The sequence below is a fragment of the Thunnus maccoyii genome, chromosome 5, assembly GCF_910596095.1.
Source record: "Thunnus maccoyii chromosome 5, fThuMac1.1, whole genome shotgun sequence".
Taxonomy (NCBI): Eukaryota; Metazoa; Chordata; class Actinopteri; order Scombriformes; family Scombridae; genus Thunnus; species Thunnus maccoyii.
In genome coordinates, this window is record NC_056537.1 from 1,254,244 (window position 1) to 1,272,512 (window position 18,269).

At 44.8% G+C, this 18,269-nt stretch overlaps 1 protein-coding gene across 3 annotated transcripts; it reads left to right on the top strand.

Moving 5' to 3' along the window:
• Positions 1-58: 58 nt before the first annotated feature.
• LOC121896767 (bromodomain-containing protein 1-like) lies at positions 59-15,661 on the top strand. Of its 3 annotated transcripts, none has more exons than XM_042410767.1 (11): positions 59-1,443; positions 3,866-5,247; positions 6,158-6,314; positions 6,820-6,948; positions 7,689-7,817; positions 8,176-8,488; positions 8,574-9,332; positions 9,416-9,542; positions 9,651-9,781; positions 13,884-13,987; positions 15,522-15,620. In XM_042410767.1, the coding sequence occupies exons 2-11, from the start codon at positions 3,884-3,886 to the stop codon at positions 15,534-15,536; spliced, it is 3,228 nt and encodes a 1,075-aa protein (XP_042266701.1). In that variant the 5' UTR covers positions 59-1,443; positions 3,866-3,883; the 3' UTR covers positions 15,537-15,620. The 3 variants fall into 3 exon arrangements, with proteins under 3 accessions (XP_042266701.1, XP_042266703.1, XP_042266700.1); XM_042410766.1 differs by having other exon boundaries at positions 60-1,443; positions 13,884-14,038; XM_042410769.1 differs by lacking the exon at positions 13,884-13,987 and having other exon boundaries at positions 15,522-15,661.
• The last annotated feature ends 2,608 nt before the right edge of the window (positions 15,662-18,269 follow it).

The window sequence follows — 18,269 nt, forward strand, 5'->3', positions numbered from 1 at the left end:
TTTTTTAATTTACATTTTACATTTTTTACATTTTAAACAAAAATACTAAAAAAATGCAGAGGACAAAAGAACTTATTGAAAGTGAGACTGTATTTTAAGCCGCCACTTATATCTACTCCTACGTCTACACCTATGTTTGTTTTTTTTACATTTGTTCGTTTACTGTTAACACTTTATGAAACAGAAGACATTAATATGATATTTCCATCTCCAGATTTACACTAAAAATGCTGTTTTTAGTGTTATTTCATAGAATTTAAGTAGCAGTAATCGATTCAAGATTAATTCAAGTTACTCAGTAATTTTGATGTTTGTTTATTTAATGGAAAGGAAACAAGCCTTTAAATTAACCCTTAAACTGATAAATAATTGGTTTTGATAAGTCATTTAATGGATATTTTGTCTGCCTGTATTTTTAATTTTTAAAGTATCTGAATAGTTCTTCCACCGACACATTATTGGTTGTTTTTATGGGATTTGTGGACAATAGCAGCTGACTGTTCCTTTACATTTCCTAACGTTGACTAAATGTTCAGACTGAACATCTTTCAACATCCGAGTTCGGAAAAACGAGGTTTGGTTAGAATACATGTATTGATCCAAATAGTACTAATCGTGGTGTAATGTGTTCAGAAAAATAAATAAATAAAAACAAAATAAGAAAAAAGTCTTTCCCCCTATCACGTTATTTACAGAAAGCGTCACTTACAGCATTAAGACAATAAGAAAACAATTAGGCATCATAATGAAATAAAGATAACATAAAGGACATGACTTCACTTTCAGTTTGTTGATACAGTCAACATATTAACAGGACAAAGGGTAAGAGCAATATAGATAAATAAATAAACAGAAAAATGACAGAACATGTAGGCAATCAAATCAGATTTCTTTAAAAGATTTTTGGAGCATACTAACTGTAAGTGCACATTTCCTATTGTTTACAAGTTCTCAAAATAATTCATTCATTGATTAAGTTCAGATTCATTCATTAAATTCAGTCATGACAAGTTCAAACGACACGTGACCTCAAGAACTTGTTTTTATGGATGTGAAATTTTACCAGTAAAAATAATAAACTGACTTCTGTTGAACTTTCTGTTTTTTGCTCAAGAAGAAAAAAAAGAGTCGAAGCGACTTCCTGGTTTCAGTTGTACGTGGTGACGTCACGGCATAACGGCTCACACAACCGCATTGTTTTTGGGGGAAGAGAAGCTCCGCCGCTCCGAACTGCTCCCGATCGGGCTGATCGATCACGGTTTATCTCAATCACAGTGGAACACCTGAGCCCAGCTCCGTCGCCCTGGATACCGGCCGGACACGTGCAGGTGTGAGTCGGTTGAGCGCGAGCCGCGCTGAATGTGGATTTAACGGCTGCTTCGCTCCGCAGGCCGCGCCGCCATTGCTGCTGTATTTATCCGCTGAATTGTTGGAAGCACCGCGGTGAGTTCAGCTTCTCTCTGTCTACTTCTCCTTTAATGTCTGTCCGCTGCAGTCTGAGCTGGTTTAAACCCGAAACCAGCCCGCAGTGCTCCGAGGAAAACACAACTTCTTCAATCGAGGCAGCTTCTTGTTGTGTTGGTCGCCATCTTTCCTCCCCCCCTCGGTTACTAGCAGGCTAACGTTAGCCTGGTTAGTGGACGGACTGTCCTAACGCGGTTATCCGGCGACCGGAGAGGCCGTCACCTGCCGGGGGGCACTACCGGGCCGTGCTTTCTTGTTACCGTTTGGTCGATAACCGGTAAGCAGATAGGATGAAGCACACAGATGTAGTTGTGTGTCGGTTAAGCGGAGCTAACGGTAGCCGCGGCCAGCAGTTACCGTGGAACATCCAGAGAGAGACCGACCAACAAGCAGCTCTCATCGGCTTCAGGCCCGCTGGTTGAGCCGACCGGAGGCTCGCTGTGGTCGGTGTGGATGTGTGCTGCTTTCTTTCATTCATCCAGTGAAGGTTCATCGCGGTCAGGCTGTGTTCGCCTGCTGTGCTTTACACTCAGCTGCGAACCGAAAACATGTTGAACTGTTACATTAAAAACCAAATAAACAAACAGTGAAGCTTTACAGTAACAGCAGCCAGCTGAGCGACAGAAAAGGCTTAGAATAAACTCTACTGATCCGTAGAAGGAATTTGCTCTCAGTGGCTTTTAAAGGACGGGTTCACAGTTTTTCAAGTGTGTCTTAAAACAACAGTCAGGGGCCCACATGAACACTGAAACATGTATTCTTGCTGTAATCATTCCTCCTGTTCATACTGACCATTGGAAGATCCCTTCATAATGCACTTACAATGGAAGTGATGGGGGGCGCCTGAACTCTGTGGTGCAGGCTGTGTTATTGCAACGAGTGCATGAATAATAAAAACAGTTCAGGTTATCATGGACTTTCAGGCAGCTTCTCAAATCAGATTTCATCACACTATAGATTTAAGCTAATATGAAGCTTCAACGTTACAGTCTTTTTAGTGCCAAAGTCTTTTTGTTACTATACTTCCACCTGCAGCTCAACAGGGAAACACTGTCCGAGGAAACACAAAGACTGTAAATGTGTCAGATATCCACTTGATATGACTAACTCAGACTGATGAAGCTGAATAGAAGCTTCACACAGACTTTTAAATGACTGTGTGGACACACTGTGGATTTTATCCTCCATCACTTCCATTGAAAACACATTTGAAGGATCTTTTAATATCCAGTATGAACAGGAGGAATGATTACATTACTGTTACTATGGAAACCTGACTGCTGGTTTAAGACATGCTTGTAAAATGGTGAACCCGTCCTTTAATATAGACACACACACACACACACACACACACACAGTTCAGACACATGCACAAGAGGATCCAGATACAAACACGTACAGATGAGATGATCAGTCATAGTTATTATATTATATTGTGATTTTTGGACCATATTTAAATATGTCAACTTGGGCTCAGGGAAACTGTGACGGACAGTTTATCATTATATTCTCACAGTTGATAAAATCAAGAATGAATGAAAATAGTTGCGACCCTGATGTTGACACAAAGATGGAATTTGACTCTGGTCTCTGTTGTTCTCAGTATACATAAACACAGTGCAGAGAACATACAGATAAACAAAGATAAACAAACACAAACATGAAGCTGCTCATTTCAGACAAGAGCTGGACTCTTAATCTGTAGAAAGGTGCAGATAAGTTGTTTTTATTTTCAGTGATTGTGTGTTTTCTTTACAGCCGGGTATCAAACCTGAACACTGAAATGTGTCTGTAGCCACGAGAAGTGAAACATGCAGAGGATCAAAAGTTTGCATTGGTCAGATTCTGAGTCTGGTTGGATTCTTATTGAATGTATTTAACACGGATGCATTCAGCTGTTTGCACGAGGAAGAGGATTAAACATGCGTCATCAAATAGATTTTGAGAAAGACTTGTGAGTGTAAAACTTGTGAAAGCAGATCAGACTCGGCTGCACCACATGACAGACACACTGCGTTGGTAATACATTGATTAGGTTGTTTTATGTTGTATTTTGGGGCTCATATATCTTCATTCACGCTCAGTTGTTTACTCCTAAAATGACACCTTCACAGAGATAATAAGTTGTGTGTTTTATTATTATTTACATATTTCTTTGCTCCTCCTTGATTGAAGGCTGGAAGAGTTGGTGACATCACATTAACTGCCCAACTTTGTTCCTGCAAGGCAGCGCTGAGGGAAAAGGCTGTTAATCATTGCTGCAGGTTCCAATAGGTCCAACACACACGGCTCTGTGTGGCGGTCGTTGCTTCACAGGGAGAGTTAATGACATGAAAAACTGATGTACGTTCATCAGTCGGTGTCAAACTGTAACATGTTGTTTCATTCGTTTGCTTTTCAGGGTCTTTACGGCTTCGGCATGAGGAAAAAAGGTCGACATCAACGCCCAGCGGGGCTGAAAAGAGCGTCCTCGCCCATCAAGCCGTCGCCCAACCGAGAGACGCTGACGTACGCGCAGGCTCAGCGAATGGTGGAGCTGGAGGTGGACGGCCGCGTGCACCGGCTCAGCATCTACGACAAGCTGGACGTCATCACCGACGACGACCCCACGGCTCAGGAGATCATGGAGTGCAACAGCAACAAGGAGAACAGCGAGAAGCCCCAGCAGGTCCTGGTGCGCTCCGTGCGCCTTAAAAACAGTCAGCAGAAGAAGAACGCGGCGCTGACGTCCTCTCACGGCGGCAGCCACGGCAGCACCGCCGGCCTGTTGGAGCCCAAAGTTAGAACGGTTGAATACAATTTGCCCGTGGTGCCGAGGAGGCCGGTGGCGTATTACAAATACACAGAGAGGACAGCAGAGGAGCTGGACGAGGAGGTGGAGTACGACATGGACGAAGAGGATTACGCGTGGCTCGAACTCATCAACGAGAAGAGGAAGAGCGAGGGCATCAGCCAGGTGTCCAACAACCTGTTTGAGTTCCTCATGGACCGCTTCGAGAAGGAGTCTTACTCAGCCACGCAGGGTCAGAGCGACCTGCAGTCGCTGGTGGACGAGGACGCCGTCTGCTGCATCTGCATGGACGGAGACGGGGCCGACAGCAACGTCATCCTCTTCTGCGACTCTTGCAACATTGCCGTGCACCAGGAGTGCTACGGCGTGCCGTACATCCCGGAGGGCCAGTGGCTGTGCCGCCACTGCCTGCAGTCCCCGTCGCGGCCCGCCGAGTGCGTCTTCTGCCCCAACCGAGGCGGAGCGCTGAAGAAGACCGACGACGACCGCTGGGGCCACGTGGCGTGCGCTCTGTGGGTGCCCGAGGTGGGGTTCTCCGATACGGTTTTCATCGAACCCATCGACGGCGTCCGCAACATTCCGCCGGCACGCTGGAAGCTCACTTGCTACTTGTGCAAGGAGAAGTGCGCGGGAGCGTGCATCCAGTGCGACAAGATCAACTGTTACACCGCCTTCCACGTCAGCTGCGCCCAGAAGGCCGGCCTCTACATGAAGATGGAGCCCGTCAAAGAGGTGACGGCGTCCGGCACCACCTTCTCTGTGAAAAAGACGGCGTACTGCTGCAGCCACACGCCCGAAGGCTGCGACCGCCGGCCGCTCAACATCTACGAGGAGCCGCACCCGAAAAACGGAGCCTGTCACAAGAGAGCCGACAAAAGGGGAAAGGCCCGAGCCAAGGGCTGGCAGAAGAAGAAGAGTAAAAGAGCGGAGCCTGAACCACAACCGGAACCCGAGACCCCGACCAACCCTGGGCCCAGTATCACCGCTTCAAGGTAGACGGGACAGCTGGGACTCCCACAATGCATCTCTCTCTTTGATTATTAATTAACAGTCTGTACGTTCTGTGTTTGTCTTCATCTGTAAGAACGTTCTCAGTCCTGATTCTGGATAATAGTTTCTGAAGGTGATGAACTCAAATCAATAACTGATCAGATCTAGATGATCAATGAATCTTATAATCCACAGTCAGAAGGAAAATATTTATACATACATACATATATCACATCCATAGAAATCATTTTAAAACAAACAGTGGAATCTGTTTGAAGGGAATATAAAATAGTTTATCACATCTTTTTATTTTCCAAGAATCCTGATCCAGGTTTTAATCCTGCTGTACTCTAGTGGTCCTCACAAGTTTATCAAGACCCGGGTCCAGATCCAGGAGGTTTTTAAAATTAATTTCTTTATGTCGTGTTCAGGAAAGATTTCCACAAGGATTTTTTTTGATCAGGTCCACAGTTTTATACCCTTTTAGATCTGTTATGTGCACTAATATGTCAACATGTGTAACAAACAGAATCACAGCTGCATTTTGGGTAAATTCTGGCTTTTTACAACTTGGGTCTTATTTGACAGGCAGGTATTCATCTCAGAGCCACTCCACATGAATCACAATACAAAAACTACTGATTCTGATTATAATATATATAGAAGAACTATAGATATCACTGTAATCTGCTAATCAGTGATCAGACACTGATCAATGATCTGTTATATATGTGATTCTGTACATTAGTGCCAGTCAGATGGATGTTTCTGTGGTAGATTTGTTCATCATTTCTATTAATAATAATATTAAAGTCACTGAAATCACTACTGAGAAGCTGTTACAGGTACGCAGAGACAGAATGAATGTTGTTTCATAACATCAGCGTCTCTTTCTGTCCCTCTGTGGTTCAGTTACGACACCATCCTGAACCAGGTGGCGGTTCAGAGGAAGCGTCCCTTCGTCGAGCGGGTGCTGAGCTACTGGGTGCTGAAGAGACAGTCGAGGAACAACGTGCCGCTGATCCGCCGCCTGCAGGCCAACCCTCAGCCGCCCAAATCCAAGCAGACGGTCAGCGCTCGCCACGCACACACACACACACACACATACACATACACACACATACACACACATATACACACACACACACACACACACGTACACATACACGCACGCACACACATACACACGCACACACATACACACGCGCACACACACACACACATACACGCACGCACACACATACACGCACGCACACACATACACACACACACGCACACACATACACACACGCACACACATACACACACGCACACACATACACACGCACACACATACACACGCACACACATGCACGCACATACACGCACGCATACACATACGCATACACATACACGCACGCACACACATACACGCACACACATACACGCACACACATACACGCATACACATACACGCACGCACACATACACGCATGCACACACACACGCACGCACGCACACACACACACGCACGCAACAGCCTCGGACGTTTAACCTCTTACTGTTGTTTTTACTGAACCGTGTGATTTCTGCAGGAGCGGATGGAGACGAACCAGGCGCTGAAGGAGCAGCTGAAGGAGTGGCACCGCCTCCGCCACGACCTGGAGCGAGCTCGACTGCTGCTGGAGCTCATCAGGAAGAGAGAGAAGCTGAAGAGGGAGGAGGTACCGTCACTTACTGCTGCTGCTGCTTCTCCAGCTCAAAGACAAATAACAACAACCGTCTCTCACTCTAGAGCTGCAGTGATCAGGAGATTAATCGATCGGTTGTCAACTATTTTCTGGTTTCTTTAGTCTTTGTGGACAAAACAAGACATTTGATGACGACAGCTTGGGCTTTGAGGAACAGTCATAAACATTTTTCACCATTTTCTGACATTTTATAAACCAAATAACTAATTGATTAATCAAGAAAACAGACGCTTTATTTACACACAGTTGAACATACAGTTTTATGGAAGGGTGCATGTTTCAGTTAATTAAATAATGTTAATACATAATAATCATATTTATTCATCGTGATGCTGTCAGTCCTTTTATTTCGCCCATCGTACCGCCGTCTGTCATAAACAGCCTCTGACTGGATGAACCGCTGACTGTTCACAGCCTCTCATGTGTTTATATTGGCTTTATATGAAATTCACTGTATAAATACAAAAAGGATATTTATGGCCCGGGACTGACGGGGTTAAAGATTTACACACAAATTGAAAATAAAGTCCAAATAGAGTCAGATGTCACAGATATGATATCAGAACTACAAACTGAGTGGGACGGTTAGATTAGATTAGACACATCAGCTGTTAAACCAGTAAACACATCAGGAGTATGAACGCTGACCTGAGACTATAGACGATGTCTGATCCTGATCACATGATATCGTTCTCTGTGTGTTCTTGTGTCAGATGAAGCTGCAGCAGTCGGTGCTGGAGGTCCAGCTGACCCCCTTCAACATCCTGCTGAGAGCCGTGCTGAGTCAGCTGCAGGAGAAGGACCAGTACAGTATCTTCGCTCAGCCCGTCAGCACCAAGGAGGTCTGTAACCGTCGATCAGTGTGTAACGGAGACTTCGGAGTCGTCTTTCTCATTTTCTATTTGTGGAATGTTGGATAGAAAAACGGAAATTTGAGTAATAGAGAATCAGAGAGGTTTTATTTCTGGTGGCGTCTCTGGCTGCCTGAGAGGTCTAAGCGCCCGACTCAGCTTACATCTGATTGGCTGCAGGGGGGGACTGCTTATCTCGTCTGTTATCACATGACCAGGCGTGAACCGACTGGTGATTTAAACGTTGAATGTAATTCTTGACATTTATAAAGATTATGATCCTTGTAAATGTTCTCTTCAGACAGTCTGCAGCCTCTGACGTGTCTCCTCTGTCCCCCCCCCCCCACAGGTACCGGACTACCTGGACCACATCAAGAACCCCATGGACTTCTCCACCATGAGGAAACGCATCGACAGCCACGACTACAGGAGCCTGGAGGACTTCGAGGCCGACTTCAACCTCATCATCGCCAACTGCATGAAGTACAACGCCAAGGACACGTTCTTCTACAAGGCGGCGCAGCGGATGCAGGACCACGGAGGAGCCATCCTCCGCAGGTCCCGCAGAGAGGCCGAGAGGATCGGCTTCGACTTCCCCAGCGGGCTGCATCTGCCTGAAGCCCCAAAACTGGAGGCGCCGCCCCCTTTCTCCTGGGAGGACGGTACGTAGATCAATCATCTACATAAAATCAATAATGTGTGAATATGTCACGTGACTCTCTGTCTCCCTCTCTCTCTCTCTCTCAGTGGACCGCCTGCTTAGCCCCGCCTACCGTAAGCTGACCCCTCTGGAGGATCAGCTGAAGGAGCTGCTGGAGAAGTTGGATCTGAGTACGGCGATGAAGCACAGTCCGTCTCGCAGCAAGAGGCTCAAACTGCTGAAGAAGACCATCATGGAGGTCCGCAGCGAGATGAGCCTAAAGAAGTCGCTCCCACCTCCGCCCCCCGCCGCCGCCCCGGAGCCTGATCCCGCCCCCGCCGAACCCGAGGAGAAACCACTACCTGAGCCCCCGACAGAGCCCTCCACAGCACAGGAGAAGTCTTTACCTCCACCGACGTTAGAGCCGTTAACTTCGCCGCCGCAGCTCGACACCTCGCCCAGTAACTCGGAGCCGCCCCCTCTGAAACCAGTCAAACCCAGCGCGGACCACACTCCCATGGAGCTCGACAGTGACACCAACACGTCTACCTCAGTGCCCCAAGAAGCGATCAACGGGCACACCCCAGACCCGCTGCTCCCTGACAGCGACCTGCGCACCGAAGCCTCCGGCGCCTGCAACCGACGGAACAACGTCCTCTTCCGCAAGTCCAAGAGCGCCAGTCCGCAGAAACCACCCAAGACCCAAGAGGCATCCGCTGTGTCCCCGCCACCCCTGGGCGCCAAGACCTTCCTGTCTGTGGTGATCCCTCGCCTGGAGACGCTCCTCTTACCGAAGAAAAGAACACGCAGCAGCAGCGCTGACGGCGAAGAGGACGAGGAGTCGCCGATCAAACGTCTCGGCACAGGTAGAAAAGACGTCGTGTTTCAGTTCTGGGATTAAATCTGGGATTATTTCACTACACTGACACGTTTTGTGTTTTTCCTGCAGGAATAGCGAATGGTTTTGTGGTGGAGGAAGAGGAAACCTCGCCTTCACCTCGCCTGCTGGAGCCTCGCCGCCGCTGTGCCTCCGAGTCCAGCATCTCCTCCAGCGGGAGCGTCCTCTGTGGCACGAGGTGGGTTCAGGTCCAGAACATCCATCTGAACACCCGAACCCAGTGATTCGGTGATCAGGATCAATCCAGTTCTGAACATCTCGCTTTTCCTCATCTCGTCTCTTCCAGCACCGTCATCGTGTCTAAAAGCGGGAAAGGGCGGCCGGCGGCGGCTCGACGGAGCACCGTGGACGACAAAAACAATCTGATGACCTGCATCGAGAACGGAGAGTTCACCAAAGCCGCCAAGATCTCTTCAGGTGAGTACTGGTCCGTCAGCAACAAGTGTTTTCTGATGAATGTGAATGAAACTGCATGGCAAGCTGTCTGTCTGCTGAAGACTCAACATATTTAAAAAAAAACTCCTTCTCTGTACGTTTACTGAAGCTGTTTATGTGCCAGCATGCATCGGTTTGATTTATTTCTCCCTTAAATCACTGTTTCTACAAGTTCTTTTGAGCGTCCAGGCTTCTGATTGAGACATCCTTGAATTTCTTTGCCACAAAACCTCAAACTGAGGTTCAGAAACATGAGATCTCTGAAGGAGGTGAAGGGTGAGCAGCTGCTGGTTCCTGAGGAGTCCTGAACACAGAAACTCAGACTCTCCTGATGATGTAACCATCCTCCAGCTTTATATTCTGACACCAGTTTACATTATTCACACTTTGTTTCTGATAAAATAACATAATATTTGACCCTGATTTTTGCCGGACGGCTAAGAATACTACAATACCCAAGAGCCTCAGCTGCTGTTGCCATGGAGAAGAAGCCACAGGCTCAAATCAGAGTGTAATGATTTTAAAACGCTTTGTCACTGAAGTTGTAAACAAAGCGTGTCGCCATGGTGACCCAGAAATGAAAAGTGAACTGATTTAATCGTGATCTTGCACGTAGCCGTATTTTAAGCCTGATGATTGGCTGTTTCTTGCTGAAATGCACCTTGGGAGTTGTATTTAAGTCCTCTGTCTCGTAGCTTCGGCTTTTTACTGAAGTATTCAGATATTTTCTAACGCAGTTGTTCATCTTCTCTTGTGATGATACAACAGGAGAGTTTCATGTTGATCCAAACAGAAGAGACATAAAAAACAAACAGAGCGCCTGAAATATCTCCTCCTACTGTGTAACGCTCAGAGTGAGTCATCAGGCTGATATCACCCAACAAACAACATCTCATCCGTGTGTCTTTTGGCTGACGTGATGATTATCTTTGATTTAACTGTTGTTAGTGAAATCAAGTGAACAGCTTCATCTGATGAACCGTCACAATCAAAACATGTCTGACTGACTCTGAGAACTTTATAGTAAACAATATTTAACATCATTTGACAAGGATGTGGTAATAGTGCTGAGCAGACCAAGAAGTTCTGAGTCTTAAGTGAATAAATAAAAGAGGTCCCGTTTATTGTCTTCACCTTCATCAATAAATTACAGACGGGCTCGTCTCACTTTACACGCTCACAAACAAGCAGGAGCTCAGTGGAGAGCAGCAGTTAGTCTGTCTGTCCTCCACAACATGTCTGTTAATAAGTTGAAGTGATATAATAAATGAATATTTATAAAGATTGTGTTTACATGAGGGGAATCCATCAGTACACACTCAACACATGAGGGGGGGCAGAAACACTGTTGGCCTGCTGAAAAGTCTCTAAAATGTCTTTTCTAATCTTCTCTGCCGTCTTCACCAGACGAGCCGTAAACTTATCAGCTGGATAATAGAAATATGAGAGCAGCCTTCATTCTGCTACTACTCTCAGTCCAGTCAGTAAACACACCTCAGTCACACACACACACACACACACACACCTGCATACACACCAACACACCTGCATACACACACCTGCGCACACACACACCTGCACACACACACACCTGCACACACACACACCTGCACACCAACACACCTGCATACACACACACACACCTGCACACCAACACACCTGCATACACACACACACCTGCACACCAACACACCTGCATACACACACACACACCTGCACACCAACACACCTGCATACACACACACACCTGCAGTCAACAACTGAAACGATACACTGATCAATTTTCCCAGAACAAAACTAAAAGTTAGTCAGAAATGACACTGAACCAGAACCTGCTGGTTCGTCTGTTGGTTAAAATCCTCTACTTCTCTGTGTGTGTGTGTGTGTGTGTGTGTGTGTGTGTGTGTGTGTGTGTGTGTGTGTTTTAGATTATTAACTACACATCCAAAGTTCTGTCCATTCCTGCCCTTTTATTTAAACCATCGAATATGCTGAAAGATTGATTTTCTCCAAAATCCCATGAAAATCAACCTGAGACACTTCTCAGGTGTTAATGATACCCAGCCCAGTGTGTGTGTGTGTGTGTGTGTGTGTGTGTGTGTGTGTGTGTGTGTGTGTGTGTGTGTTTCTAGTTTATTTTAGATCCTCATTAGCTGTTACCAGAGCAACGACTCCTCCAGGGTCCATCGGGGAGAAAAATAACTTGTACACTTTCATGTAATAATGTAAATCAGACATCAGGTACAGACATATCACATGGACAAACACACGTCTGTACATATAAACAGGTAACTGAGATTGTACTGCAGCAGACACGCTGCTGTTAAATGTCCATAATTACCCGCCTCTTCAGATCCAAAGCTCCGCCGCCATCACTGCAGAGTCAGAGCGAGACTGAACACATTCACACTGACTGGAAGCAGCCACGTTGGGATTAATCACAGCAAGGTAGACTCTCCTCTCCGGCACATGAAGTTATTCAGTCTGGAAACACTCGTCTGAAATTGTTACGAGAATAATAACTTTAATTGTTGTAGATATACAAGATATATAAGATGCTTCATGTGCAAATGAGTCAATAAAAAACAGAGACTCTTCAAAAGTGAAATTCTGTACATATAGTCCTCAAATAGTAGCCCCCCCCCCCCGCCTTTATTTCTAATTGATCAGTATATTTGCTCATATTTTAGTACGAAGCCCCCTCGATTTAATCCGTGTACTCCGACATGTGGAACAATAATTCTAGTGCTTGAGTTCCACCCGGAACGTTTTGGCAGCGCACCACTTAGCTGCAGCACGCTAATGGAAATACCGGCTTAGCCAAGTTAGCCTGGCAGGGTAGCGCAGTGTTGCTGCTGTTATTATTATTATTATTATTATTATTATTATTATTAACACTTGTTTTTTATTTGTTCATATCGACCCCCCCCCCCCCAAAAGCGGGTTATAAAGGGGACGTATTCAGCTTTTAGTGTTATTTACATCCTGTTCTGATGTCGGATGTTAAACACGGTCAAAGTTCCAAAACTTGAGGTGAACGTGTGAAGAAATGCTGCCTGCAAGTCAAAACTCAGGGCTTCAACCTGCTCTGAACGCTTCGTTTGGGCTGACGTCAGCTCTTCGCACATGCTCATAAACGGCCATCCATCATGTTGCTAAGGTGGTTGCTAAGGTGTTTCTATGTGTTGTCCACTCTCATATTTCAGATGTGATTCAGCTCCAACATGTACGGATGGATTTGAGAAGTTTCCATTTCTAGTAAAGAACAAGAAAAAGAAGTGAAATCCTGCTACTATAGTTTGTTTACGTAGCCTCCGGAGCCGGAGGAAGTTTCCTGAAAACTGACCAATCAGAACAGAGGTGGCTCATCGGGAGGCGGGGCCTTAAAGAGACAGGAGCTAAAACGGCCTGTTTCAGACAGAGGCTGAACTGAGGGGCTGCATAAAGGACCAGTAGAAGATAAATAAGGAGTTTTTATAAATACAGAGCTGGACATGTGCAGAATATATCCTTTAAATCTATCTATAAGCCATCAGGAGTCTCTTAAACTGTTTAAATGTCATCTTTTCAGTGGTGTGTGTGTGTTTAATCCTCCTCTCCTGTGTGCGTGGCTGTGTGTTCAGACTCGTGTGCTCTCTGTCTGTTGCAGTGAATCCTTCATAACTTGCTTGTCGTTGTTCCTGTAGAGGTGTGGAAGCCCACCGCTGCCTTTCCATTTGTTCTGGAGCCTCTTAAACTAGTTTGGGCTAAATGTAGTGGATATCCCTCCTTCCCCGCCCTGGTGAGTGAGTGTTAGTCAAAGAGTCCCCTCGATGTCTCATTACCCATCTTGCCTCTCTGTCATTGTGCGTGCTGTAGCTCGTGATTTGTGCTCACAGCCGGTCGTGGACTGCTTGGTGTGTGTGGTGGAGTCGACCGCTTCGCTCAGAGCTTCTGTGGCTCGACTCGGCCTTTGCATGCTTGTGTCTCTTTTGAGTGCGGGCTTCTTCTGTGCTGCCTCCAGGTTTTTTTACTCCAGGCTGTTTTGTCAAAAGGCAGAACCGGCTCACTCAGTGTCCACCGCGCTCTGTTTGTCGGTTCACAGATCATGGACCCCAGAGTGCGGAGGATGAGGTATCAGCACAACGGGGTGGAGCTTCCCCGGCCGCCGCTGGACGTTCTCAAAGCCGGAGAGCGGATGCAGTACAGGTCCGCAGAGAAACTCTTCCTCGTCCACTTCTTCGACAGCAAGCGCAGCTGGTGAGGAACTCACCGAGCCACGTCACTGTTAGCAAAGAAACAAGAGGCTGAAAACTGTTCAGTAGCATCTTAACAAATCAAATCCATCTGAATCACCAGCTGTGTGCTCATTAAAGTGAGTTGAAGTGAAAGGACGGGTTCACAATTATTCAACTGTGTCTTAAACCAGCAGTCAGTCATCGAATGAACATGAAAGCTGAAATCATTCCTCCTGTTCATACTGACCATCAGAAGATCCTTCATAATGACCTTACAATGGAAGTGATGGAGGACAAAATGTATTTCAAAGTTTATCTGAAGCTAATATGAAGCTTCAGCGTCCAAATGAGTCAAATCAAGTAGATATCTTTCAACGTTACAGTCTTTTTAGTGTCAAAGTCCCTCTTTTTGTTACTATACTTCCACCTGCAGCTCAACAGGGAAACACTGTCCAAGGAAACACAAAGACTGTAAATGTGTCAGATATCCACTTGATATGACTAACTCAAGACTGATGAAGCTGAATAGAAGCTTCACACAGACTTTTAAATGACTGTGTGGACACACTGTGGATTTGAAGGATCTTTTAATATCCAGTATGAACAGGAAGAATGATTACAGACACCTGACTGCTGCTTTAACACACTGGGAACATGTGAACCGTCCTTTTTAAAATAACTCAAACATGTCTAATCACCTCTTGTTGGCTGCAGTATTTAGTGGCGTAAAACCATGAAGCTCATCAACTGTAGACTGACTGCTCTCAGTCTCTACCTCTGTCTCTCTTTTATACTTTTTCAAAAGCTGCAATTCTCAGTGGAAGAAATAACTTTACATTATGAAACCAGAGCCGTCAAAATATACAATATACACACACACACACACACACACACACAGTCTCGCTCATAGTAAAAACTCTGCTTTGATATTCTGTCCATTCATCTATTTATTATATATTATATATTCTCATCTCGTCTCCTCCCAGCTCTTATATGATAAATATTAGAATAAAAAGGATCAAATTGGATTTTGTCAGAAACATTTTTAGGTGTTTAGGACATTTGCTCGGTTGTTGTTGTTGTTGTTGTTGTTGTTGTTGTTGACATGAGTAGATGACAAAGCTGAGTTTTCTTCAGTCTGATGAAGTTTGAATTAGAGCTGCAACTAATCATCATTTTCATCATCATTAATCTGTCGAGTATTTTCTGGATGAATTATTTAGACTGAAATGTTCAAAACGTGAAAAAATGGAATTCACAGTTTCTCAGTGACGTCTGAAAATGACTTGATTTGTCTAAAATGTCAGTTAACTGAAGGGAACCATCAAATATTTGATTTTCTTTCTTAAATAAAGACAAAAAATTTATCAAAATAGTTGCAGATTAATTTTCAGACAGTCGACTAGTTGTTGCAGCTCTAGTTTAGATATTAATGATCTCTCCCCCCTCCTTCTCTCTCTGTCTCTCTCTCCCTGCCCCCCCCCCCCCCCCCCCCCCTCTCTCAGGCAATGGCTTCCTAGATCTAAGATGGCTCCGTTCGGGATCCAGGCGCTCGACAGAGTCAAGCTGACGGAGCCTCGCTCCACCGGCCTCCGAAAAACTGTGCAGCTCGCCTTCGACCGAGCCGTCGACCACCTGAACCGTGTCCGTGAAATCCCCCCTCCCCTCCCCCTCCCCCTTCCCCACCTCTGAAATCCTCCCATCATCCATCTCTCCTCTTTGTCCTTTTTATTCTGAACTCCGTCACCGCAGAGACGCTCCGTTTCTGCCCATACGCACAACACCCTCACACACACACACACACACGCACACACACACACACACACACGCACACACACACACACATATACTGTAGGTGTCATGTTTACCATTTCCTGCAAACTGGAAAACCCCCCCCCACCCTCCCCGTCTCAAATACTGTAGCTTGTGACGGCCATCTTGTTTTGTCAAAGAGCTATGCAATGAAAACGACTTGGTTAGCGGGTTCACAAAGCTGAACAGAGAAAAAAAAAACAAATCAAACCTGCGCTGTGAGGACTGAAATCACGGGTCTACACCTGTTGAATGTGTCAGTTTGACCTCTGACCTCCTTAAATGTGCTGCAAGACTGCTGCAACAATCTCACTGCCATGAAAATGTCCATCAGTGTGTGCGTGTGTGCGTGCGTGTGAGTGCGTGCGTCGGTGTGTGTGTGTGTGCGTGTGTGTGTGACACAGCAGCAGCTCCTGTAAATATCCTGTAACAAGGCCTGACACTAATTTATTCACTCCCTCAGTTTGTTTTGGTACACGATGTTGTGATATTTCTACAGTGGGAGGTGATGATTCTCTGCTGGTGCTATCTCTCTACAGAGAAACAACAAACATGCATACTGTCTTCAACAGTTTGATTTCAGATCCTTTTTTTACGGTTTTTTTTTGTAAGTTATTGAGTTCTCAAGCTTCAAGTTCTCTTTCGTCTTTGGCATTAATTTTTTTTTGTGTGCGTGCATCTTTTTTATTACCTGAATGTTTTTACAGGACTACTTTTTTTTTTTTTGTTTGTACATATTTATATAAAATCTATATAGATGCTCTCAAAGTTTAAAATGCCTGAAGTGCATCATTCACACCAAAACCAAAAACTCTGCTGCCCACAAGTTTCCCACTAATGTTTTTTTTTTTTTTACAGTTGTGTTTTTCAGCCTTTCTGTGTGTGCTGTGATGAGTTCAAGTCTTCTTTTAAAGTCACAGAATCATCTTTTCCACCTGAACTGAACTACAGTCAGCTGTAGGAGAGAAGAGAATGTGCCTGTACTAATTTATTGTAAAGCAGAAAATGTATATGCATTACTTTATAGAGAGAGTATTGTAAGAAAATACTATGGGCACACTAGGAGCCACTCGTAGAGGCCTCTCCTCTTCCTCAGCTCTTTTTATGAGTTTTTTTTTATTTTTGGATTAATAGCATTAAATCTGAGCGGTGAGGCGATAGTGTTGTGATGTTTTATTTTGGCAGGGTAGCAGTGGGTAGACTTCCTGTTTTTCTTCTTCGGCCCTTCTGGATGTGGATGTTGTGTGTAAATAGATTTGGTACTTTAGCTGATTCTCTGGGAAAAACCACAGTTATAGCCAACGGGAGCGGAAACCAGCCGACAGCAGGCCGGTGGGATTTTTATACTAAAACACTGAAAAATTAAAATATGTTATTGAATCACTGACTGATGGTGTCCTGGTTTTATTCACCGATTTTAACAAGTGTTTCATAACTGTTCATTTTTTCCCTATTATTTATATTTTCTATTATCTTTGTTCTTTTTTCATTCAAGTCAATAAAAAAATCTAATTGTGTTAATAGAAACAATCCTAAAAGAATAAAATACAAATAAAATCAGAAAAAGTCAAACAAAGTTGAGAAACCTTCATGAATGTTGTTTTTGATTATTGGACTGAGAGGAGGGAAAACTCTCCTGACAGCAGCTCACATGATTGTAGGAGGTCGGAGCTCCAGATGTGGATAAATAATAAAGAAAAACAAACGAATCCAGACGGACCTGAAGATGTTAAAAATCAAGACTTGTATATCAGTATTTGACCACAAGATGGAGCCGTTGTTCCGTCTGAAACTACTGATGATCCAGAAAACTGCAGCGGAAGAAATATTCTTTACTGCAGTAAAAGTATCAAAACAGCAACATGAAAATACTCCATTACAAGTAAAAGTACATAAGTATTATGAGCTTGATGTAGTTAAAGTATTGCAGTAAAAGTACATAAGTATTATGAGCTTGATGTAGTTAAAGTATTGCAGTAAAAGTACATAAGTATTATGAGCTTGATGTAGTTAAAGTATTGCAGTAAAAGTAGTGGTTTGGTCCCTCTGACTGATATATTATTATATATGACATCATTAGATTATTAATAGTGAAGCATCAGTGTTAGAGCAGCATGTTACTGTTGTAGCTGCTGGAGGTGGAGCTAGTTTACACTACTTTATATACAGTTAGCTAGTTTAGTCCAGTGGTTCCCAACCTAGGGGTCGGGCCCCTCCAAAGGGTCAGCAGATAAATCTGAGGGGTCAGGCAGTGAGCAATAAAGGACGAGTTCCCAGTGTTTCCAGTTAAACCAGCAGTCAGGTGTCTGTAATCATTCCTCCTGTTCATACTGGATATTAAAAGATCCTTCAAATGTGCTTTCAATGGAAGTGATGGAGGCCAAAATCCACAGTGTGTCCACACAGTCATTTAAAAGTCTGTGTGAAGCTTCTATTCAGCT

Coding starts and splice junctions, on each gene's coding strand:
- LOC121896767 (XM_042410766.1), top strand. CDS start 3,884: ATGAGGAAAAAAGGTCGACATCAACGCCCAGCGGGGCTGAAAAGAGCG. Junction 5,248..6,157: donor CCCAGTATCACCGCTTCAAG/GTAGACGGGACA, acceptor TCTGTGGTTCAG/TTACGACACCATCCTGAACC. Junction 9,333..9,415: donor GATCAAACGTCTCGGCACAG/GTAGAAAAGACG, acceptor TTTTTCCTGCAG/GAATAGCGAATGGTTTTGTG.